General features: G+C 38.8%; 2 protein-coding genes across 4 annotated transcripts in view; one reads left to right on the top strand and one right to left on the bottom strand.

Moving 5' to 3' along the window:
• The window catches only part of LOC133542543 (CMP-sialic acid transporter-like), a 42,222-nt gene that overhangs the window by 15,226 nt on the left and 1,143 nt on the right, over positions 1-25,853 (top strand). Inside the window, exons 4-8 of one of the 2 annotated variants that reach the window (XM_061886771.1) lie at positions 7,258-7,410; positions 7,487-7,553; positions 7,617-7,793; positions 7,874-8,008; positions 13,956-14,123. In XM_061886771.1, the coding sequence (XP_061742755.1) occupies positions 7,258-7,410; positions 7,487-7,553; positions 7,617-7,793; positions 7,874-8,008; positions 13,956-14,089 (666 nt within the window). In that variant the 3' untranslated portion in view covers positions 14,090-14,123. Of the gene's footprint in view, positions 1-7,257; positions 7,411-7,486; positions 7,554-7,616; positions 7,794-7,873; positions 8,009-13,955; positions 15,596-25,853 lie in introns of those variants that run through there. The other variant, XM_061886769.1, reaches the window with a different exon arrangement.
• The window catches only part of rars2 (arginyl-tRNA synthetase 2, mitochondrial), a 20,027-nt gene continuing 9,522 nt past the window's right edge, over positions 15,349-25,853 (bottom strand). For both annotated transcript variants that reach the window (XM_061886765.1, XM_061886766.1), the window contains 8 exons: positions 23,576-23,652; positions 23,380-23,504; positions 20,726-20,793; positions 19,589-19,698; positions 18,501-18,596; positions 16,798-16,872; positions 16,669-16,732; positions 15,349-15,471 (listed from right to left, as the gene is read on the bottom strand). In XM_061886765.1, the coding sequence (XP_061742749.1) occupies positions 15,385-15,471; positions 16,669-16,732; positions 16,798-16,872; positions 18,501-18,596; positions 19,589-19,698; positions 20,726-20,793; positions 23,380-23,504; positions 23,576-23,652 (702 nt within the window). In that variant the 3' untranslated portion in view covers positions 15,349-15,384. The remainder of the gene's footprint in view (positions 15,472-16,668; positions 16,733-16,797; positions 16,873-18,500; positions 18,597-19,588; positions 19,699-20,725; positions 20,794-23,379; positions 23,505-23,575; positions 23,653-25,853) is intronic.

Here is a 25,853-nt window from a genome sequence, read left to right on the forward strand (position 1 = left end):
AGGGACTCCTTCCAGTAGCTCCACCCACTCAGCTGATGACTTTATGCAATTCTTTAGTAAGAAAATTAAAGTAATTAGAAAGGAGATTAAAGACAATGCGTCCCAGCTACAACTGGGTTCTATTAACACTGACACGATTGTATATACGGCGGATACAGCCCTCCAAAATAGTTTCTCTCGTTTTGAGGAAATAACATTAGAGGAATTGTTACAACGTGTAAATGGAATAAAACAAACAACATATTTACTTGACCCACTTCCTGGGAAACTGATCAAGGAGCTCTTTGTATTATTAGGTCCATCAATGCTAAATATTATAAACTTATCACTTTCCTCGGGCACTGTTCCCCTAGCATTCAAAAAAGCGGTTATTCATCCTCTTCTTAAAAGACCTAACCTCGATCCTGACCTCATGGTAAACTACCGACCGGTGTCTCACCTTCCCTTTATTTCAAAAATCCTGGAAAAAATTGTTGCGGAGCAGTTAAATGAACACTTAGCGTCCAACAATCTATGTGTAATCTTTCAATCCGGCTTCAGGGCAAATCATTCCACGGAGACAGCCCTCGCAAAAATGACTAATGATCTATTGCTAACGATAGATTCTGATTCGTCATCTATGTTGCTGCTCCTCGATCTTAGCGCTGCTTTCGATACCGTCGATCATAATACTTTATTAGAACGTATCAAAACACGAATTGGTATGTCAGACTTAGCCCTGTCTTGGTTTAACTCTTATCTTACTGATAGGATGCAGTGCGTCTCCCATAACAATGTGACCTTGGACTACGTTAAGGTAATGTGTGGAGTTCCCCAGGGTTCGGTCCTTGGCCCTGTACTCTTCAGCATCTACATGCTGCCGCTAGGTGACATCATACGCAAATACGGTGTTAGCTTTCACTGCTATGCTGATGACACCCAACTCTACATGCCACTAAAGTTGACCAACACGCCGGCCTGTAGTCAGCTGGAGGCGTGTCTTAATGAAATTAAACAATGGATGTCCGCTAACTTTTTGCAACTCAACGCCAAAAAAACGGAAATGCTGATTATCGGTCCTGCTAGACATCAACCTCTATTTAATAATACAACTCTAACATTTGACAACCAAACAATTAAACAAGGCGACTTGGTAAAGAATCTGGGTGTTATCTTTGACCCAACTCTCGCCTTTGAGTCACACATTAAAAGCGTTACTAAAACGGCCTTCTTTCATCTCCGTAATATCGCAAAAATTCGCTCCATTCTGTCCACTAAAGACGCTGAGATCATTATCCATGCATTTGTTACGTCTCGCCTCGATTACTGTAACGTATTATTTTCGGGTCTGCCCATGTCTAACATTAAAAGATTACAGTTGGTACAAAATGCGGCTGCTAGACTTTTGACAAGAACAAGAAAGTTTGATCACATTACGCCTGTACTGGCTCACCTGCACTGGCTTCCTGTGCACTTAAGATGTGACTTTAAGGTTTTACTACTTACGTATAAAATACTACACGGTCTAGCTCCATCCTATCTTGCCGATTGTATTGTACCATATGTCCCGGCAAGAAATCTGCGTTCAAAGGACTCCGGCTTATTAGTGATTCCCAAAGCCCAAAAAAAGTCTGTGGGCTATAGAGCGTTTTCATTTCGGGCTCCAGTACTCTGGAATGCCCTCCCGGTAAAAGTTCGAGATGCCACCTCAGTAGAAGCATTTAAGTCTCACCTTAAAACTCATTTGTATACTCTAGCCTTTAAATAGACTCCCTTTTTAGACCAGTTGATCTGCCGTTTCTTTTCTTTTTCTCCTATGTCCCACTCTCCCTTGTGGAGGGGGTCCGGTCCGATCCGGTGTCCATGTACTGCTCGCCTGTGTATCGGCTGGGGACATCTCTGCGCTGCTGATCAGCCTCCGCTTGGGATGTTTTCCTGCTGGCTCCGCTGTGAACGGGACTCTCGCTGCTGTGCTGGATCCGCTTTGGACTGGACTCTTGCGACTGTGTTGCATCCATTATGGATTGAACTTTCACAGTATCATGTTAGACCCGCTCGACATCCATTGCTTTCCTCCTCTCCAAGGTTCTCATAGTCATCATTGTCACCGACGTCCCACTGGGTGTGAGTTTTCCTTGCCCTTATGTGGGACTACCGAGGATGTCGTAGTGGTTTGTGCAGTCCTTTGAGACACTAGTGATTTAGGGCTATATAAGTAAACATTGATTGATTGATTGATCTCAAGTGCCGTGCTTTGCCAACAAACAATGGACGATGAAGGCTTTCAAACTGTGTTGTGCGAAGTTGAAGCTATGCTGAATGATCGCCCAATCACAAGACAATCGGATGACCCAAATGACCTAAAGGGTCTGACGCCAAATGACTTACTCCTTTTGAAAGAATAAAAACAGTTCTTCCACCGGGTCTTTTGACAAAGAAGGATCTGTATGCAAAGAGAAGATGGAGGCAGAGTCATCATATCGCTGACCTTTTTTGGAAAGGGTGGATTCATGAGTACTTACTGTTGCTACAAGAGCAACAAAAGTGGACAAAGGAAAAAAGATGTTTCACACCTCGAGATATTGTTGCAGTAATGGATGTTTCAGCACCAAGAATACTGGAAGAATACTGGAAACCTTTCGTGATAGGAAAGGCCTCGTACGCTCCGTTCGTCTGCAAACCAAAACGAGCATAATCGAAAGACCGGTAACGAAAGTATGCCTTCTATGTGAAGGTATGGAGTAAAACAACTGTATTATTGCAAAAAAGGAACATGCAAACCTAATAAAGGTTTTGTTTTGGTATTATGGCTCTATTTTTATTTGTAATTCAATTGCTCTGTTCTTCATGCCAGTAGCAATTAGAGGCTGGTGTGTGAGAGCCATATACTCTTTCTGTATGTTAAGTTCATGACGTCACGAAGGAGTTGGCTCAAGTGCATTCACACATACACACATACAAATTTGTTAACATATAAAATGTGTGTGTATTTGCTAAGAGAAACACAGGGTGTATTCATTGTGTTATGTCCTTGAACAGAACAAAGACTTTGTGCATTCCCCTCTTCTTCAAGTTCAAACATTTTTTCTGAACACATACTGGTATTGGTAGCCGGACAGATCCACAAAAAGTTTGCGCAGAAATTGTCGAAGTTACTGTATTTTTCGGAGTATAAATCGCTTCGGAGTATAAGTCGCACCGGCCGAAAATGCACCATAAAGAAGGAAAAAAACATATATATGTCGCACTGGAGTATAAATCGCATTTTTGGGGGAAATTTATTTGATAAAATCCAACACCAAGAATAGACATTTGAAGGGCAATTTAAAATAAATAAAGAATAGTGAACAACAGCCTGAATAAGTGTACTTTATATGACACATAAATAACAGTGAACGTGCCTGGTATGTTAACGTAACATATTATGGTAAGAGTCATTCAAATAACTATAACATATAGAACATGCTATACATTTACCAAAACAATCAGTCACTCCTAATCGATAAATCCGATGAAATCTTCTTCCTCGATGTCGCTTCTAAACAACTCCGCCAACTCAAAGGTATGCGCCGCTTCTTCTTGTCGTTTTCTGCTGCATATTTCACTACATCCAGCTTGTAATCTGCAGTACATGATTTCCTTTTCGGTGCAATTTTTGTTCAGACCTTCTCAGTTTTTATAAATTACCGCCAACGATGAAATTATCCATTTTAATAGCTACGGCAGTAGCATATAGCATATAACCCACATGACCCACAATGCATTTCTCCCATGACCAGCCCCCGCCGAATTCTTATTGGTTGACGTGTGTGTGGCGATTGCTGACATTTTTTTCGTCGCTTCCGCGAATGAGATAAATAATATTATTTGATATTTTACGGTAATGTGTTAATAATTTCTCACATAAATCGCTCCGGAGTATATGTCGCACCCCCGGCCAAACTACGAAAAAAACTGTGACTTATAGTCCGAAAAATACGGTATAACTACAGTATACACAGCAAAACATTCACACAACTCTATGCCACCTAAACTGTTTGAAATTAGTAACTTTTTGACATTAAAAAAACCTGAAAATGTGACAAAAACATGTTTACTTTTTAATATCAAATTAAAACAAAGCAGTTTGGTCAATGAAGATTAAGTCTAATAAACAAGCTTTGTTCTTCTTCAACAACACCATGTAGTTCAGCGCAACAGTTTGGCCAACAAAAATAAATAGAAGTGATTTCTCACACATCTAATACACAAGCTCAGTGCATCACTGAGAACTCAGTGTTCTGCCACTTAACAGTCTGCATTCAATTCAGTGAAAGGACAAAACATTTTAGTTAGTGTTGATGTTATTGGGAACACTGACAAAGTTAGCAATTGGACGTGTGACCGTCCCACAAAACAAATGGCAAGGTGTTGTGGCAACATTCCTTCCACCTGGTTTTACAGATCACTCGCAAAATGTTTCCTCCTGTCCTGCGCTTCACAGGATTGTTCTCTGCCACCACTTTCTTGTGAAAGAAAGTGGTTAATTTGATATGCAGCGGAGCCTGATTTTTTTATGTTATTTAACGCCCAATATCACCCTCATTTAATCATTGCAGCCAAAATCATGATTAAAAATGTATTACCGGTAAATGTGCAGCCCTAACTGCGCCAGAGCTAACAACACATTTGCTGAATGACATATTGTCCCACAAATTATTGTTGATAAACAATATACTAGTCATAATTACTGTGATCAAATAAAGCACAAATGTAATAATAATCATTAAGCCATGCAAGTAAGTGCAAGTGCAAGCGAGTTTGACGGTGCAAGTCTTTAACTGTCAAACTCGTTTGCACTTGCACTTGCTTGGCTTAGTCTTTGAGACAATCATATAGACCCGCTAGCGTGTTTACTGGCTTCTGTAATTCCCTGGGCCGGGATAATATTAATAATGGTGCAAGAGACCGTGGATAACTGACAAGAGCGTTCACGCCGTTCATTTATCTCTGTTATTGAACAAATGCATTTAAATTGACAGAATGAACACACGCAGACATGGCAATTTATGGATGCCGGCAAATGTATCAAGTTCCTTTCATTTAATGTTTGATTAATTGATTATATTCCCGGGTGTTGCTGTACACAGACACCAAAAACTATAGCAGATAAAAAAGCGCAATGTGCATAAAGTCTGCAGTAGCGCTGCACGATTTTGAGAAAAAACTAATTGTGATTTTTCTATCCAAAATTGCGATTCGATTTGCGATTTCTATATTTTATACATGAAAATGCTTAAAACTGTGAAAATAACAATTGAAGGACATGTTTTTTTAGACTGTCAATCAACATTCTAATCTCAAAGTGCCACACCATAAAACAACATGCAACTATTTACTTAAAAAAATATTTGGCTTAATGCAGACAGATTCAGGGCTTTTGTCTTCATCCTGCCCTTTAACTGAAGAAATTGTATAATATATATTATTAATGCAAGTATTTATTTAAAAGGATATCAACTTTTGTCATAACTGTAGAAATGTTTACCGTTGTGCTGTAATTGGAAGGTTAATAACTTTACCTGAAATAAACAAACACAAACAATAAAATTGACAAATTTCTGTTAGCAAAAATTAAACTTAAATAAAGATTTAATATCTTTAAAGGCCTGCTGAAATGAGATTTTCTTATTTAAACGGGGATAGCAGGTCCATTCTATGTGTCATACTTGATCCTTTCGCTATTCCGCCCGATTGTAGCTGAGATAGGCGCCAGCGCCCCCCGCGACCCCAAAAGGGAATAAGCGGTAGGAAATGGATGGATGGATATTTATACTGAAAGGATTTAGTAGAGAACATCGACGATAAAGTTCGCAACTTTTGGTCGCTAATAAAAAAGCCTTGCCTTTACCGGAAGTAGCAGACAGATTTGCGCGTGAGTCACAGCTTGTAGGGCTCCTCATATCCTCCCATTGTTTACAATCATAGCCAGCAGCAGCTAGAGTTATTCGGACCGAGAAAGCGACAATTTCCCCATTAATTTGAGCGAGGATGAACGATTCGTGGATGAGGAAATTTAGAGTGAAGGACTAAGAAGGGGAAAAAAAGGCAATTGCAGTGGGAGCTATTCAGATGTTATTAGGCACATTTACTAGGATAATTCTGGAAAATCCCTTATCTGCCTATTGTGTTGCTCGTGTTTTAGTGTGATTAAATAGTACCTGAAAGTTGGAGTGGTGTGGCCACGGGTGTGTTGACGCCAGAGTCTCTGAGGGAAGTCACAGCAGCTGCAGCAGGACGGAAGCTCCGCTGATGTCTCCGGCAAGAGGCGACTTAATACCACAATTTTCTCACCGAAAACTGCCGGTTGACATGTAGTCGGGATCCATGTTTGCTTGACCGCTCTGATCCATATTAAAGCTTCATCTTCGGGAATTTTAAACAAGGAAACACCGGCTGTGTTTTTGTGGCTAAAGGCCTAAAGCTTCCCATCTCCATCTTTCTACTTTGATTTCTCCATTTTTAATTGAACAAATTGCAAAAGATTCAGCAACACAGATGACCAGAATACTGTGTAATTATGTGATCAAAGCAGACTACTTATAGCTTGGATCGGGCTGGAAAATAATGTCCGCTACAACCGGTGACGTCAAACGCACGCGTCATCATCCCGCAACGTTTTCAACAGGTGCGACTCGTTAGTGAAATTAAAAATTGCAATTTAGTAAACTAAAAAGGCCGTATTGGTATGTGTTGCAATGTTAATATTTCATCATTGATATGTAAACTATCAGACTGCGTGGTCGGTAGTAGTGGGTTTCAGTAGGCCTTTAAGCTGAAATATTCCCACAATGAGACATTTGGCTTTACAATCTTAAATTTTTCCTCCTAATTTGAACTACTTTGCGGCACTTTTCACTAACGAGTCGCAAAGCTCTCTGTACTTTGAGTGTGTTGGCGTCCGTGCCCCGCTCTAGTCTCCGCGAAGACAAAAATTGTGTGAGAGTGAAAAGAGGTGATGCACAAAGTGAGTGGCCTTCCTTCCTGTTTGATGCGAGAGATGAACAAACGCATGGCTCAACAATTCTGATTGGTGAACATTTCACTCAAATGCCGGTGACGGCGGAGGAAAAAAAAACAATAAACCTCAGCCTCTTGCAGTTATTTTCTGTACTAATTAAAACATTGATGTTGATTTGATTTTGATTAATCGTGCAGCCCAACTGTGCAGAGAGTTCCACTTTAAACTGTCCCTGCTTCTCTATACCACGTAAGCATCCGATGTACTTGTGTCTGTAGGTGACGTATCAGCTGAAGATCCCGTGCACGGCGCTCTGCATGGTCCTAATGCTGAGGCGCACTCTCAGCAGGTTGCAGTGGTTCGCCATCGCCATGCTCTGTGGAGGCGTCATGCTGGTGCAATGGAAGCCTGTAGACGCCACTAAAGTCCCGGTAAGGGTTCCGAATGTCTCCATAGCAACCTGTTACAACAACCACCTGTGTCATCCGGTCTTTTTTCTGTGTCCAGGTTGAGCAAAACCCTTTTGTTGGCTTCATGGCCATCGGTATTGCAGTCCTTTGCTCTGGGTTTGCAGGTAGTTGTCACGCGCTGATTTCACCTTATTAGTATTGCTTCCAAATGTGCACCTGTGCTACAGGTGTGTACTTCGAGAAGGTCCTGAAGAGCTCTGACACATCCTTGTGGGTGAGAAACATCCAGATGTACATATCTGGCATCGTGATCACCATGCTGGCCGTGCTACTGAACGACGGCCAGAAGGTCGTGGAGAAAGGCTTCTTCTTCGGTTACACGCCCTATGTGTGCTTTGTCGTATGTGAGTACAAGGCCAGCAGTTTGTTTTGTTGTTCACGCTTGACGTCTCTCTAACACTCCGCCGCTTCTGTGTGCTGCCAGTCCTGGCCAGCGTAGGAGGTCTGTACACGTCTGTCGTGGTGAAATACACCGACAACATCATGAAGGGCTTCTCCGCCGCCGCCGCCATTGTTCTGTCCACCGTGGCGTCAGTCGTCTTGTTTGGACTGCACATAAGTAAGATCATCTTGTGTTGTGTTGTGACGAGTGAGTGAGAGGTTGGATTTGCTTATTTCAGTCGAGATCGTCTACCTTCAATAAAACAACCTTTATCATAAGAAGGGATGTAATGATATGAAAATGTCCTATTTTGGTTATCGTGACACAAAAAATCCCGGTTATGATTATTATCGCTAGGGATAAAAGTAGGGCTGGGTGATACTGGCTTTTATTAATATTGCGATATTTTTATGCCATATTGCGATATACGATTATAAATTACGATATTTTGCCTTGGCCTTGAATGAACACTTGATGCATATAATCACAGCAGTATGATGATTCTATGTGTCTACATTAAATATAATAATAATAAATGGGTTGTACTTGTATAGCGCTTTTCTACCTTCAAGGTACTCAAAGCGCTTTGACACTACTTCCACATTCACACACACATTTACACACTGATGGAGGGAGCTGCCATGCAAGGCGCCAACCAGCACCCATCAGGAGCAAGGGTGAAGTGTCTTGCTCAGGACACAACGGACGTGACGAGGATGGTACTAGGTGGGATTTGAACCAGTGACCCTCGGGTTGCGCACGGCCACGCCGTCCCTTCATTCTTCATTCTTCTTCCTACTGCATTAATATATGCTACTTTTAAACTTTCATGCAGAGAGGGAAATCACAACTAAGTCAATTGATCAAAACTGTATTCATTAAATACTCTTCATTCTCTCACGGGTGACTTTTTAAATGAAAGAACAAGTTAATAGTGTTGCTACCTTTTTGTAGTAACAATTCTGATGCATACTTTGCATTGATTGATTGATACTTTTATTAGTAGATTGCACAGTTCAGTACATATTCCCTACAATTGACCACAAAATGGTAACACCCCAATAAGTTTTTCAACTTGTTTAAGTCGGGGTCCACGTTAATCAATTCATGGTACAAATATATACTATCAGTATAATACAGTCATCACACAGGTTAATCATCAGAGTATATACTGTACATTGAACAGCATATTGCTGTTGTTTGCTGAATATATTCCCACTTGAAGCCAAACCACCGCCAGATGATGGACCCCCTGCTCTTTACGTTGGGCATTTATTGTTCTTCCTCCATTTGTGATCAGTTTTGCACCATCTCTCTCTTGTATTGTCACAATCTCCGCTACGCTCGACCTGCCTCAGCTAAAGTTTGCCATGCTGTTACCTCTCTGATCGACGAGAGCTATGACGCTAGACTCGCGTATGTGACGTATGTAAGAAGGCGGGCTTATTTTACGTCTCTGTAAGAATGAGAGACGAGGAGGAGTGAGAAATGCCTGTTGTGTGATGCCCGCAACTAAATGCAACTCGACCTGCCTCAGCTAACGTTAGCTCTCGGCGAGAGCATATGATGCTAGACGCGCGACAGTATGTGACGTATGTAAGAAGGCGGGCTTGTTTTACGTCTCTGTGAGAAGGACAGATGAGAAGGAGTGAGACATGCCAGTAATGTAATGCACGCAGCTTAAAGCAACGGTGTGAGAACATATAATCGAATATTACGATATAGTCATTTTCTATTCGCACAGAGACAAACCTGCGATATATCGTATATATCGATATATATTGCCCAGCCCTAGATGAAATGCGAAAACCAGTTGAGAACCGGCTCCTAGGTTTTTAATTCCCTGGACACATTTGACAGTTTTGTCACCTACTCAGTGGCCTAGTGGTTAGTCCCGCCCTGAGATCAATAGGTCGTGAGTTTTCAATAGTCATTCCAAAGACTATTAAAAAATGGGACCCATTACCTCCCTGCTTGGCACTCAGCATCAAGGGTTGGAATTGGGGGTCAGATCACCATAAATGATTCCCGGGTGCGGCACCGCTGCTGCCCACTGCTCCCCTCACTTCCCAGGGGTGAACAAGAGGATGGGTTCAAATGCAGAGGACACATCTCACCACACCTAGTGTGTGTGTGTGTGTGACAATCATTGGTACTTTAACTTTAAGTCTGACTATATTTTCATGTTTGAGTTACTTTAATATCCTTCTTTTCTAAATAGATTTTCGATACCCGTGGCCACGAATGACTTCACCACAAACGGCGCTGCTCAGCAGCACAGACGTTAGAATTATTCACGAGAAAGACAACAGGACAACTTCCATTACTTGCTAAGTGAATATTACATTAAATTGAGAACATTTTAGCAGATACCGTATTTTTCGGACTATATGTCGCAGTTTTTTAATAGTTTGGCCGGGGTTACAACTTATACACAGGAGCGACTTATGTGTGAAATTATTAACACATTACCGTAAAATATCAAATAATATTATTTAGCTCATTCACGTAAGAGACTAGACGTATAAGATTTAATGGGATTTAGTGATTAGGAGTGACAGATTGTTTGGTAAACGTATAGCATGTTCTATATGTTATAGTTATTTGAATGACTCTTACCATAAAATGTTACGTTAACATACCAGGCACCTTCTCAGTTGGTTATTTATGCGTCATATAACGTGCACTTATTCAGCCTGCTGTTCACTATTCTTTATTTATTTCAAACTGCCTTTCAATTGTCTATTTTTGGTGTTGGGTTTTATCAAATATATTTCCCCAAAAAATGCGACTTATACTCCAGTGCGACTTATAAATGTTTTTTTCCTTCTTTATTATGCATTTTCGGCAGATGCGACTTATACTCCTGAGCGACTTATACTCCGAAAAATACTGTACATTAGCAGAAACAGCATGTGTTATTGATAATATGAAAAGCTCGTTTGCGATCCCCTCTGAGACAAAAGTAAATCACCAGCAACGTCAGCAAAGTCAGCAAGTTGTCTGCTATCAATACCGCAGGTGGCTAACACTGCCTATCATGTAAAAACATGCAATTATTAACCGTAAACGTGAAAGAAATGTTTCTCATGCATCACATGACGAGATGGCGTCTGACCATTTTCCTAAGAGGTGTTATTGGTCAGTCATATATTGTATGCTTTTTAGAAAAGCAGATATGCTTAATTTTCTGCAAAATAGTTAATTTTCATGGTTTATGGTTGAAAAATTGCAAAGTGTGTACAGTTCTACTTGGAAAAGATGGATAGACCTTTTATTTATCACACAGTGAGAAAATTATGTTGTTTCAGTACAGGTTTTTGCATAGAAAACAATGAAAAACAAACAATTAGTATGTATAGTATTTTATAATATATAAAAGATAAATAAATAAAACAAAAAACACTAACATCCGTATTGCACACTAAGAAAAAGATCAAAGTATTCACAAAAGTGTGTTGTGAAGTCTTATGGCTGAAAGGATCTGCGGTATATAAGAGTAAGAGTTTAATTATCAAGGAGCTACTCCGGGCCTCCAGAGTGCCTTGCATTAAGTGAGAGGGTTTACACATAATGAATTTTGTCTTGACTTGATTTGTCTCAGCATACAGTATATACTGTTAAGGTTGTATTCCTTGCAAAAAAAAACGGAGTGCAAACGGAGTACACAAGGGGCCTAGGTCTTACCACTAAAAGCAGATACAAGCAAACAATCAAACTATGCAATAAAATCTATCCCTAAACTTTTATCAAAAAAAGAATTGTCCAGTATACAATAATTATCTGTCGGTCGCATTCCCAGACATGTCAAACTATCTGGTGCGCCAGACTTTATTCTACGTGACAAAACCGAGTTGGAAAAGCATGGAGGTCTACAACTTTTTTGTGTATGGCTGGGTCAAGGCAATTGGTATAAATCATGCATAGTTTTTGCTCAGGTAAGGTTGCATTGCACGATTTAACTTTGCATCTACTGATGTTTGCCTCTGCATGCGCCGTTTACAAATGTTTTTCCCCGTCTTAAAGTTAAAAGTTAAAGTGTGGCGAAATTATTCTCTGCATTTGACCCATCACCCTTGATCACCCCCTGGGAGGTGAGGGGAGCAGTGAGCAGCAGCGGTGCCGCGCCCAGAAATCCTTTTTGGTGATTTATCCCCCAATTCCAACCCTTGATGCTGAGTGCCAAGCAGGGAGGTAATTGCTCCCATTTTTATAGTCTTTGGTATGACTCGGCCGGGGTTTGAACTCACAACCTACCGATCTCAGGGCAGACACTCTTAACCACTAAGCCACTGAGTAGGTATCAAAATACTTTATCAAAATACAACTGTAGATGTCAACAGTGTATGAGCTGAAGACTTAATTTATGATTGTTGCCTTTGGTAAAAGCTTAACTCTTAGGTTTTATTCAAATGTGCTTTCTTTTATTTATATTGTCGACTTGGTGCATTACGAAACACTGGTGGCAGAAAGGCCTTTTAAGAACTCCGAAACAAGATAAATAACAAATAATATGCAGCTGAGCACCCCCCGCGGCCTCAAAAAGGACAAGCGGTAGAAAATAGATGGATGGATCAAGCAAATACCTAAATGGGAAATACTAAACGTTAAAAGTGTTAAAAGTACAGTAGGTACCTAACATACTGTCATACAGTTGTGGTCTAAAGTTTATATACACTTGTAAAGAACATAATGTCCTGAGTTTCCAATCATTTCTACAACTCTTATTTTTTTTTGTAATAGAGTGATTGGAGCACATACTTGTTGGTCACAAAAAACATTCATGAAGTTTGGTACTTTTATGAATTTATTATGGATCTACTGAAAGTGTGACCAAATCTGCTGGGTCAAAAGTATACATACAGCAATGTTAATATTTGGTCACATGTCCCTTGGCAAGTTTCACTGCAATAAGGCGCTTTTGGTAGCCATCCACAAGATTCTGGTGGAATTTTTGACCACTCCTCTTGACAACATTGGTGCGGTTCAGCTAAATTTGTTGGTTTTCTGACGTGGACTTGTTTCTTCAGCATTGTCCACCCGTTTATGTCAGGACTTTGGGAAGGCCATTTTAAAACCTTAATTCTAGCCTGATTTAGCCATTCCTTTACCAGTTTTGACGTGTGTTTGGGGTCATTGTCCTGTTGGAACACCCAACTGCGCCCAAGACCCAACCTCCGGGCTGAGGATTTAAGGTTGTCCTGAAGAATTTGGAGGTAATCCTCCTTTTTCATTGTCCCATTTAAAGCACCAATTCCATTGGCAGCAAAACAGGCCCAGAGCATAATACTACCACCACCATGCTTGACGGTAGGGATGGTGTTCCTGGGATTAAATACCTAACTTTTCCTCCTCCAAGCATATTGCTGGGTATTGTGGCTAAACAGCTCAATTTTTGTTTCATCACATGGACAAAGATAAGACCTTCTGGAGGAAAGTTCTGTGGTCAGATGAAACAAAAATTGAGCTGTTTGTATATATACATATGTACAAACGCCGTTTCCATAAGAGTTCGGAAATTGTGTTTGATATAAACGGAATACAATGATTTGCAAAATAATTTTCAACCCATATTCAGTTGAATATGCTACAAAGACAACATATTTGATGTTCAAACTGATAAACATTTTTTTTTTGCAAATAATTATTAACTTTAGAATTTGATGCCAGCAACTTCCCAAAGAAGTTGGGAAAAGTGGCAATAAATACTGGTAAAGTTGAGAAATGCTCATCAAACTCTTATTTGGAACCTCCCACAAGTGTGCAGGCTAATTGGAAACAGGTGGGTGCCATGATTGGGTATAAAAGTAGCTTCCATGAAATGCTCAGTCTTTCACAAGAAAGGATAGGGCGAGGTACATACTTTTGTCCAAAACCGCGTGAGCAAATAGTCAAACTGAGGAGGTCAATGACTCACAATTCCTTAATAAGCGGAGATATTTCTGGATCAAGATGGTTTGTTTTGTAATATTGTGTTTAAATGTGTCGCAGGCTCTTAGAAAAATCAGCTGTTTCTCGTTAAGATGGTAACATCTCGTGTGCGGACATATTTGTTTCTATCCGTGATTTAGGCTGTCAATCATTTGTATGAAATACAAAAGGTTCAAAATGTGTTTTTCCACAGCGACCACATTTGCATCGGGAGCCATCTTGGTGTGTGTGTCCATCTATCTGTACGGCCTTCCAAAGCAGGACACGTCCAAGCTGAGTGTGGAGGACAGCGACAAGGAGTCCAAACAGAAACTTATCAGTGTGTGAGACCCTGATCCAGCAAGGAGGATGAAGAATCCAAGTAGGGAACAACTTTTTCTGTTTTTCCCAACAAACACTGAGTTTATCAATTGACACTTTTTTCTTCTCCAAATAATGGAAGTTGTGTTAAATCAAGATTTAAAGGCACTTTTTTTTATTTTCTTTTTTTTTTTTACTGTGAATCCTGACAGCTGATAATGAATACAGTGGTATTCTCACGCCTTCTTCTGATCTTGTATAGATCTGTGTTCTGTCTAAACTGGAGGGCGGAGTTCGCTTAACCAAGGAATCTAGCTGGAAACACAACATAGGTCAAAGATGAGTAAATAGTAAAGACTCAACTTATTCATTTACATACAGTGCATTCACTTTTTCGTGTTACACTTATTCCAAAATGGAATAAATTAATTTGTCTTCAAAATTCTACATGCAATACTCTATTATGACAATGATTTTTTTTTTATTAGCATATTTATTAAAACAAAAAAGTCGCATGTGCATAAATATTCACAGCCTTTGCTCAATACTTTGTTGATGAACCATCTTTAGCAGCAATTACAGCCTCAAGTCTGTTTGAATACAATGTCACTAGCTTGGCATATCAATATTTGGCCAGTTTCACTCTTTGCTGTGCCATTCTCAGCCAACTTGGTGGAATTTTAGCCAAAGGTGCATCAACAAAGTATTGAGCAAAAGCTTATGTAAATTAGTAATGATTTAATAAATGTTTACGTTGTCTTTTTGGGGTATTGTGTGTAGAATAGTTTTTTCTATTTTGGAATAAGGCTGTTGTAACATAACAAAAATGTGGAAAACAGGAAGCGCTGTGAATACTTTCCGGATGCACTTTATGTTGCAAAGTTACTACAACACACAATATGGAACAACTGCATTGATGGTGTCTTTTACGTCTAAAATATGATTAATGGGTCAAATATTTTATCAACATTTTATAGAAATCAAATGTGGGTGTTTTTTCAAGCAAATAGTGGTGTAAATATTACAATATATAATTCTGAATGTACAAAAAAAGCTTTGTACTTTAAATGCATTACATGTATGTAAATATGTTCTATTTTGTGTCACTTCAGTTTAAAAAAAAAAACAAGACAATTGAATGGGAAGCCTTCAGAAAAAGCTGCCACTGATTTGACTTGCAATTGCATGCAAGTGGAGGAAGATATTGTTAGGTTTTTACTGGTGTAAAAGTGACGGCTATGTAAAAGGAGTGACAGCTTTGCATTATTAATTCAATACCAGCCAAGTTACACTTTTGTAGTGTTTTATTCAAGAAGTCCTATTTACATTTTGTCAACTGGTGTAATGCCAAGGATTCTCATCCCGTCAGCCAGAACAGAGCCGGACCCGCTGAAAAGTCGTAGTCTTGCCTGTTTGCGTTGAGAAAATGAGAGAAGTTCACTTAAATTATTAGAATTTTGGTGCTGAAGATGAAGTAAAAAAAGAATCACCGTGCTATCAATCTTATTAAAAGTGAAGTTTGTTTCCTTTCAACTGTTGTAAAGCACTTTGTGTTTGAAACATCTGTACAAAATGTTCATTGATTGACCTAATACAACAACACATGGGTCATCTTCATTTCATGCATTTATTGTTATAAGTGATGGGAACTGCACTTTCTTGAAATTTGCCTATCGTTCATAATATGAAAAACATGACGGAGGATGTTTAAATAAGTTTAATATTTATTAAATAAAGTTCTCTTACAGCAGATCAGAGCCAATAGGAGCTCCACTATTCCGCCCATAAAATCCGATAACCATTCAGAAATATTACGTGTATGTATGTATGTATATATATGTATGTATAGCAGTATGAGTAATAATTATTACAAACACTAACGTCGATAAACTATTTATAGCAGCATGGTCATCACTTCTGTGTGCCTATGTTTGTCGGCTGCATATAACTTTATTGCAGATCATAAATCATGCATCTCACCTGGACAGAATACATTTGACAGCCATTTAGTACCTGGAAATGGCGAGAAAGATGTTTTGTCCCATCTCCCCCAAACCCTGCTTCTTTGTGAGTATTGTAAGTTATTCTTCATCTTAGTCAACATCCTAATGACAGCAGACATTGTACATTAAGTGAGGTTTTGTTTGAGTAATAATGAGTGAAGAAAAAAAAAAAAAGAGCAAATGTGATGCGTTTGTGAAATTAATGCGCTGTGTATGCTTAAAATGATCAGAATATGTGAGTTAATATTATAAATGTGCTTGTGACTACATCACATAAATATTTATCAATGGAGAAGCTTGGATATTATTGACAGAATTAAACAGCTCCATTGTTAGTAGACTTTTGATCCAATGTATTTAATATTTAGACGTTGGTAATATCTTTCATGATCTTTGAATGATTGGCAAAATTCCCAAAAAAGTGCAGTTCCCGTTTAAGTCAAAGATCATTAGGTATATATACTTTTTTTTTTAAGTTCTTTATTTACATTACATTTTCATTCTGCCAGGCACACTTTTGAGAAAACCACTTATCCAATCCATTTGGTTACGAAATAATAAACATTTATGGTTGATTTTCAGATACCTGACTTGTTATCTTACCTGAGCAACTTCCTGTGGGCTCCCTTTGACGGGCAGCTCTCTGTGTGCGGAGGCGATCAGGTGGCTGCAACAAAGCCTCTTTAGAGCATGCAAGTCTATTTTGTGTACGGTCAGTCAACTCCTCCTTACCACAGCTTCAATAGGAAGTTGAGCAGGTGTTTGGGTTGCAGATCCTGGGCCGACTGGTACAAGGCCTCGTCGTAGCTGCAAGGCCAAAAAGACATGTCTTTAGTTTAGCAGTTGTTAAAATGACTGATCTTGAAAATAACCTTTATTTTTTAGTTTGAATGTTGCACAAACCAAAATATGTCTGTGGGTCTACATAGTAAAATAGTTGGCAGGTAATGAGATTAAAGGCCAATTGAAATGAGATTTTCTTATTTAAACGGGGATAGCAGGTCCATTTTATGTGTCATATTTGATTATTTCGCGATATTGCCATATTTTTGCTGAAAGGGTTTAGTATAGAACATTGACGAAAACGTTCGCAACTTTTGGTCGCTAATAAAAAAGCCTTGCCTTTACCGGAAGTAGCAGACGATGTGCGCGTGACGTCACGGGTTGTAGGGCTCCTCACATCCTCACATTGTTTATAACGTGAGCCTCCAGCAGCAAGAGCTATTCGGACCGAGAAAGCGACAAATTAATTTGAGCGAGGATGAAAGATTCGTTGATGAAGAAATTTAGAGTGAAGGCCTAAAAAAAAAAAAAAAAAAAAAAAAAAAAAAAAGACGAGGGCAAGTAAGAACGATTCAGATGTTAGACACATTTACTAGGATGATTCTGGGAAATCCCTTATCTGCCTATTGTGTTGCTACTGTTTTAGTGAGTTAAATAGTACCTTAAAGTCGGAGGGGTGTGGCCACGGGTGTGTTGACGCCAGAGTCTCAGAGAAGTCACGGCGGCTGCAGGAGGAAGCTGGCTCCGCTGATCTCCGGTAAGAGGTGACTTATTTACACAATTTTCTCACCGAAAACTGGCGGTTGACATGTAGTCATGATCCATGTTTGCTTGACCGCTCTGATCCATAGTAAAGCTTCACCTCCGGGAATTTTAAAACAAGGAAACAGTGGCTGTGTTTGTGTGGCTAAAGGCTAAAGCGCCCCACCTCCATCTTTCTACTTTGACTTCTCCATTATTAATTGAACAAACTGCAAAAGATTCAGCAACACAGATGTCCAGAATACTGTTTAATTACGCGATGAAAAGACGACTTTAGGCCGCAAGTGGTGTTGCGCTAATATGTCCTCTCCAACTCGAGACGTCATGCACACGGTTCATCATTTCGCGACGTATTAAACAGGAAAATCCACGGAAAATTTATAATTGTAAGTAAGTAAACTAAACCGGCCGTATTGGCATGTGTTGCAATGTTAATATTTCATCATTGATATATAAACTATCAGACTGCGTGGCCGGTTTTTCTGCTAAGAGGACAGGACGATTGATCCATGTTGAGGAAAGAATGAATGGGGCCATGTATCGTGAGATTTTCAGCCAAAACCTCCTTCCATCAGTGAGAGCGTTGAATGGTTGACCAAATACTTATTTTCCACCATAATTTACAAATAATTTAAAATTCCTACAATGTGAATTCCTTGATTTTGTGTTCACGTTCTGTCTCTCACAGTTGAAGTGTACCTATGATGAAAATTACAGACCTCTGTCATCATTTTAAGTGGGAGAACTTGCACAATCGGTGGCTGACTAAATACTTTTTTGCCCCACTATATGTGAAACAGTGTTGGGGGCTTTTGCAGCATTTTACAGATGGTATTGCACGAGCAGTTTGTTTACCATTTAGAATGCAGGGAAAAGAAAGAAGAACTCACCGCAGGAGGTGTTGGAGGATGGCGATGCTTGATGGCTCAGTGAGAAGCGAAGGATCAAAAGTAGCAGCGTCGATGTTGTCATTTCTCTGTATTAAACTGTACAAAACAAGAATGATGCTCATGTTATCAATATGATAGTAATATTGAGCCCAAAAAGACATCTGTGTGCTGAGGCTTTGGACTGTGCTCATTTTATACATTGCTCAATAATTGGACATATGAGAGTGATTTCTAAAGAAATGTAACATTGCTGGGAATGGTAACTTTGTTTCCATTTCCTCATTTTTTCCATGGCAACAGAAGTAAAGCAGGTTTAAAATACCGTATTTTTCGGACTATAAGTTGCAGGTTTTTTTTCATAGTTTGGCCGGGGGTGCGACTTATACTCAGGAGTGACTTATGTGTGAAATTATTAACACATTACCGTAAAATATCAGATATTATTTAGCTTATTCACGTAAGAGACTAGACGTATAAGATTTCATGGGATTTATCAATTAGAAGTGACAGATTGTTTGGTAAACGTATAGCATGTTCTATATGTTATAGTTATTTGAATGACTCTTAGCATAATATGTTACGTTAACATACCAGGCACCTTCTCAGTTGGTTATTTATGCGTCATATAACGTACACTTATTCAGCCTGCTGTTCACTATTCTTTATTTATTTTAAATTGCCTTTCAAATGTCTATTCTTGGTGTTGGGTTTTATCAAATACATTTCCCCCAAAAATGCGACTTATACTCCAGTGCGACTTATATGTTTTTTTTCCTTCTTTATTATGCATTTTTGGGCAGGTTTTATACTCCAGAGCGACTTATACTCCGAAAAATACGGTAATTGGAAATATCTTTAACATTTGCTCTGAATGTCATTTTCTTTCAAAAGTAAGGGGAAAAATTGTAAATTAAAAAAAAACACAATTGTATAATTTGCATCCACAGTAGATCTTAGTAGTGTATTTTTACTTTTGCCCATAATTCAAATTCAAGGTAAATTTACATATTCTGATCCAGAAACTATTAACTTTCCACCTCACCTCCATGCCAATAATAATAATAATAATAATAAAAAAACTAACATACCTGCAGACTCGAGCGTGTGTGTACTGGAGGAAAACACCCGTGTCTCCTTGAGCCTGGAGCATGGTGTCCCAGTCGAACTTGTAACCAGACTGCAACGGACCTTTAAAATCCTTCAAAAAGAACAAACATTGTGTCATATTTAATAAAAGAAAATGGCTCCACTATCTTTCCATTTTGACTTTTACTTTTTAATATAGTTTAGACTAATAGTTTTCATCATACTTGAAGTAATCTAAATTGATGTAGTTTTAGTCAACTAAACTGCAAAAAATAAAGTGATAAGACATGTTTTAAAGTTCCTTCATTTATATGTAGGCTGCATGCAAAGAAGGAATGGCCTAAAATCTATATGTCCATATATTGCTTGGCATATAGAACCATGTCCTACTATTGGCTGTGATCATTTGGTTTTTTGCCCTTAAAGCCCTCCTGTGTCCAAGGACTTATTTACAGATTTTGTAAACAATTACAAAAAGGACAAAATATTTTGTGATCATAAAAAACATGGATCTATCCGTATACTAATACTATATTGGTAACTTTGCCAATATTTGCCCACCTGGGTGAAGTGAAGTGAATTATATTTATATAGCGCTTTTTTCTAGTGACTCAAAACGCTTTACTTAGTGGAACCCATTATCTAAGTTACATTTTTAAACCAGTGTGTGGGTGGCATCAGGAGCAGGTGGGTAAAATGTCTTGCCCATGGACACAACAGGTCTGACTAGGATGGCAGAAGCGGGAGATTGAATCTGGAACCCTCAGGTTGCTGGCACGGCCGCTCTATGCTGCCCCTGTGTTTACATTTAAGAGCTTTAGCTTAGCGGTTAGCATAGCTTATTGTATTCTCCTATGGTGTGCAGTGTTTAGCTATCCCTCATCCTCCAGAGATTATGGTACTTGTAAGAAGCTTACTTTATTTGCTGCCATGAAGGCGAGGATTGGTGACTGGCAGCGAATGATTTCATTCACATTTTGTCTCGTCTTTACTTGTTGCCAAATGTCAGTTCATTTCATCCATGTTTAGTCAACATTTATTTATTTTGATGAGTTATCTCATTTTTGCTAAGGGGAATAAAAGGTTGTTGATGCTAACTATGACAAAAATGATGAGTCAAAAAAATCAGCACGCTTCACCTGGACTATAAGTGCGCTGATTCCCACTTTCTGGGCCGTGTCCTCGGCGTCGTCCATTTCTTTTGTTGCTGCAAGATGTAAACAAGAGAGCGCTTAAAGGAGAGAATATTTACAACAAATGAGTTTTTTCCCTCTTCAAAGGAGGTTACGATTCATCCAGATTAGAGTGGATTTAACAAAATGGAAATAGAAGAGTTTCCCATACTTTAATTTATTCAATGCTGCCATGGTAACACACTTGGGCAACAGTGTGTAATAAGAGCCCACAGAATACTCCCATTAAAAATGCGAAAGGCGGAATTTCTGGTGTAGACTTTTGGCAACTGTGGAAGTAAAAGGTGTTGCTCTTCTCGAAGAGCGCTGGGTGCAGCTGTAGACTCCTTTTGCAGTGTTCGTTTTCACAGCGCTTTCTAATTTGGTTTTAACCTTAGTCTCTTGATGAAAATGTATAGCAGTTTTAGTCCAAATTTAAGCAGACTACATAAAAGTCTAAGTATAAAAGATAAGGCCTCTTTAAAGTTATTTGAAAGCACCTTTATTTAGACCACACTCACAAAGTACCACCATGATGATCAGTGTAAAATACAGTAGAGTAGTAGGCTTAAATATTCATTAGAAACAAATGTTTAATATTTTTGGCCACACAGTCTGAATATAGGAAAAATAAAACACTGTACTTTAGTCCAAGTGATCCTTTGGCATACCACTAGATGGTATGTACCACAGTTTGACAATCACTCATTTAAACTGCCTGCGTAGCATTTATTTAACACAAAAGTCAGTAATTAGTCAGTTTTTGCCAATCACGCTGCTAAAGAGCTGTGATCTGATAGTTTGCCAACATATGCGAGACCAAATTAAATATACCGTATTTTTCGGACTAAAAGTCGCAGTTTTTTTTCATAGTTTGGTTGGGGGTGTGACTTATACTCAGGAGCGACTTATGTGTGAAATTATTAACACATTACCGTAAAATATCAAATAATATTATTTAGCTCATTCACGTAAGAGACTAGACGTATAAGATTTAATGGGATTTAGTGATTAGGAGTGACAGATTGTTTGGTAAACGTATAGCATGTTCTATATGTTATAGTTATTTGAATGACTCTTACCGTAATATGTTACGTTAACATACCAGGCACCTTCTCAGTTGGTTATTTATGCGTCATATAACGTACACTTATTCAGCCTGTTGTTCACTATTCTTTATTTATTTTAAATTGCCTTTCAAATGTCTATTCTTGGTGTTGGGTTTTATCAAATATATTTCCCCAAAAAATGCGATTTATATTCCAGTGCGACTTATATGTGTTTTTTTTTTCTTCTTTATTACGCATTTTCGGCAGGTGCGACTTATACTCCGGAGCGACTTATACTCCATAAATAATTTCTTTGGTCAACATTTTGGCCTCCTTTTAATTCTGAAAATGATGACAAAATAACTGACATTTGAGTCAACAAGCTTTTAGTTTTTAATTAGTCTTATTTTGGTCAGGAGAAAATGGGTTGACAATAACAGACAAAAATGATTAGTCAAGGAAATGAACACTGGCCTTTGTGACACAAACCACATGAAGCGTCAGCAGAAAAGTTTGTAATAAAACAAATTTGCTTTTAATATAATTTTTGGTAATGTTCAAAGATTTTAATCAGATTAATCACGTTTGAATTTAGATTTATCGCAATCAATAACAGGAAATTACCGGAGTATATGTCGCACCTGCCAAAAATGCATAATAAAGAATTTTTACGGTAATGTGTTAATAATTTAACACATAAGTCGCTCCTGAGTATAAGTCGCACCCTCGGCCAAACTATGAAAAAAACTGCGACTTATAGTCCGAAAAATACGGTACTTGCTTTATTACTACAAGCTTTAAATCTGCATTTATAGCTGATTAATGCGATATTTTTAGTCACATAGCACAATAAAAGAGTTGTTGGTGCGTCTGCCTCACAAGTCCTAGGTTTGATCCTGCGCTCGGGATCTTTCTGTGTGAAGTTTGCATGTTCTCTTCGTGACTGCGTGGGTTCCCTCCGGGTACTCCGGCTTCCTCTCACCTCCAAAGACATGATAGGTTGATTGGCAACACTAAATGGTCCCTAGTATGTGAATGTGAGTGTTGTCTGTCTATCTGTGTTGACCCTGTGATTAGGTGGCAATTTGTCCAGGGTGTACCCCACCTTCTGCCCGAATGCAGCTGAGATAGCGACCCCAAAAGGGACAAGCCGTAAAAGATGGATGGATGGATGTTAATGCATTACTACATTTGACAGACCAGGTTTTTTAGTCCTAGTCGCTTTTTGCAAATGCGTCATGGCCTATTATGCAAAAATGCTGATTATGTCGTTAGTTTGCGGTGCTTTGAGAAACACTGATTTAATATAATTGGAGAGCGATATTGCACAAGACTAAATTAGATTTTTATGCAGAAAGAGATACTGGATGACTTGTTGAGGCTCGAAGCTTTCAAAGCAGCACGATTTTTGAATTTTAAAGTATCTTTTAAACATTGACAGTATCACTCTGCAAACATCAGCCAGGCAACTTTTGATAAATATTGCAGCTTTTACGACAGACTTGACATTATTTTTGCATGGAAAACCTTTGTGGGAAGCCATCATGGCATTGAAAAGAGGCGGGTTTTTACTTTTCGACTGCTTCATGTTGTGCAGCATCCTGGCGCGGGCCTCGTCCAGCACGTCCTCCAAGAAGACCACCTCCCCACCTCGGGTCTTCATGCCCTGCACCAGGCCAAAGGTCACGTGATGACACCTGCGGCAAGAGGCACCTTTAGTTTCAGGCCTGGTGTGAGTGCGCCCTGAGTCACATGACATGTGAGCTACCTGTCAGCCCAGGAATGTCCCATGGCTTGCAAGATCTGGAACAATTGCTGGAAGTGATTTGTTTGGCTTTTATCAGTCTTAAAAAGGAGGAGAGAAAACATTTGTAATAGTAGAAAAGTCAACATAAGTGTTGCAACTGGAGGAGCGGCATTCACGTGTGAGCCTTACAACAACAAACTGCTCGCTTGACAGCACAAAAGTAATAGTTCTTCTTCAACGGTGTTTTTAGACTGTGGGTGGAATACGTTTGTTTAAACAAACAAGTGGACACACCCACAAAAATGACCTTTGCAAAGATCCACAAGACCAGAGATGTTAAACTCGTTTTCATGGAGTGCCACATCCAGTTAGTTATTCACGTGTACATTCATGAATATCAAAGGACGATATTATGCCACTTTGCAATTTAATTTTAGAAATATGTTTACTGAAAAAAAAAAATCTGTAGATTTTGTGGTAAAAGCTGGCAGCTTACTCAAAATAATTTTTTTTTTTAGAGGAATTTACTGTAATCTTTTTTTACAGCGTATTGCTGTAAATGGAAAAAACTGTCTCACACTATTCAGCTGCCTTTTTTTTTTTACCGTAATATCTACAGTTGTGTCTTTTCTATTAAGCAATTGGCCCTAGTGTGTGAATGTGAGTGCGAATGTTGTCTGTCTATCTGTGTTGGCCCTGCGATGAGGTGGCGACTTGTCCAGGGTGTACCCCGCCTTCCGCCCGATTGTAGCTGAGATAGGCGCCAGCGCCCCCCGCGACCCCAAAAGGGAATAAGCGGTAGAAAATGGATGGATGGAACTTTGCAACTTGAGGGTTCCAGGTTCGATCCCTACTTCTGCCTTCCTAGTCGCTGCTGTTGTGTCTTTGGGCAAGACACTTCACCTCCCTGTTCCCAGTGCCACCCACTCTGGTTAAAAATGTGTCTTAAAGATGTAGACCATGGGTTTCACTATGTAAAACACTTTGAGTATCTAGAGAAAAGTGCTATATAAATATAATTCACTTCACCTAACACACTAAACACTGGTACCACTGTTTTTTTTAACGGCAAAATCCAGGCAACTAAGTTGCTAGTTTTTAATGTAAAATCTATTGTCATTTTTACACTCTACAATTTGATGGATAACTTGCATTGAAATCATAAGTCAAGCAGATATTTAAGTATTCATGTTTTTATTTGAGCAAAAAATGTTTGTATGATTTTTTTCATATGATATTTGATACATTATTATTTAAGTTTTAAAGATATGCAACTGCATTCATTTTTTTTCTGACAAGCTACAAATAATGAATGCGTCTGGTCAGAAAAGATAAAGTACCTTACAAAATGCCTTTTATTTGCAGGTTTTTATGGGCCATGTCAAATGATGGCCAGGTAGGGCTTATTGTCAGCTGTTAATAAATTACCCTTTTTTTTCAAATAACATGGTAGTTTGAAAAAATGTTCAAACAACTGGGTTACAACATACATTAGCCAGCAGGTCGCGACAAAGGCTTGTACCATATTATGGATGACAGGAGCATAGTTTTGTTAATAGCCATTCATCCTTCCATTTTCTCCCGCTGTCCCTTTCAAAAAACAAAAATGTCCAACATGATAATGTGGTCATGACTCTCATCTTCAGCCTGTCATTAAATGCTTGTTAAAAGCAGTGTGTGTGTGTGTATATATATATATATATACATATACATATATATGTATATACATGTCATCTGTTAACAGTTAAATCAATTACTGTATTGACTTTGACGCACTTTAGTTACTTCTACTTCTTACTAAACTTCTTCCTAAGCGAGTGAGAGGTTTTCTTACTGTCACACACACACAAAATTTCTGTGTAACAAATGTACAGTTTCTTCATATAGCGCATCACTAACATATCACTGCTAGTCTGCACAATACTGTAGCAGAATGAGTCCAACGCTAGCCAAGAATGTTAAAACAATATCTAAACGGAGGACATTTACCAATGAAAATATGGAGAAGGTGCAACAAGGCGATACAATAGAAGTCCACTCTCCAAGGTAAACGTGGTACATTATTATTACATTACTTCATAAAACTACTGTAGTTGTTAGTACATTGTATTCCATTGTTTATCATACAATATTTCTCATGTACAAGTTTCTTCTTAAAAAGGCATGTAACATGTTAAAATGTTGTTGATTTCAATTCATTTCAATGGGATACGTTGATTTAAGATACAAGGGTCATAGGTTCTGTGTCACAGAACCAATTATGCTGTGAGTTACAGTATATGAAGTTGGATGTTGTTAT

This window comes from Nerophis ophidion, linkage group LG24, assembly GCF_033978795.1.
Source record: "Nerophis ophidion isolate RoL-2023_Sa linkage group LG24, RoL_Noph_v1.0, whole genome shotgun sequence".
Taxonomy (NCBI): domain Eukaryota; kingdom Metazoa; phylum Chordata; class Actinopteri; order Syngnathiformes; family Syngnathidae; genus Nerophis; species Nerophis ophidion.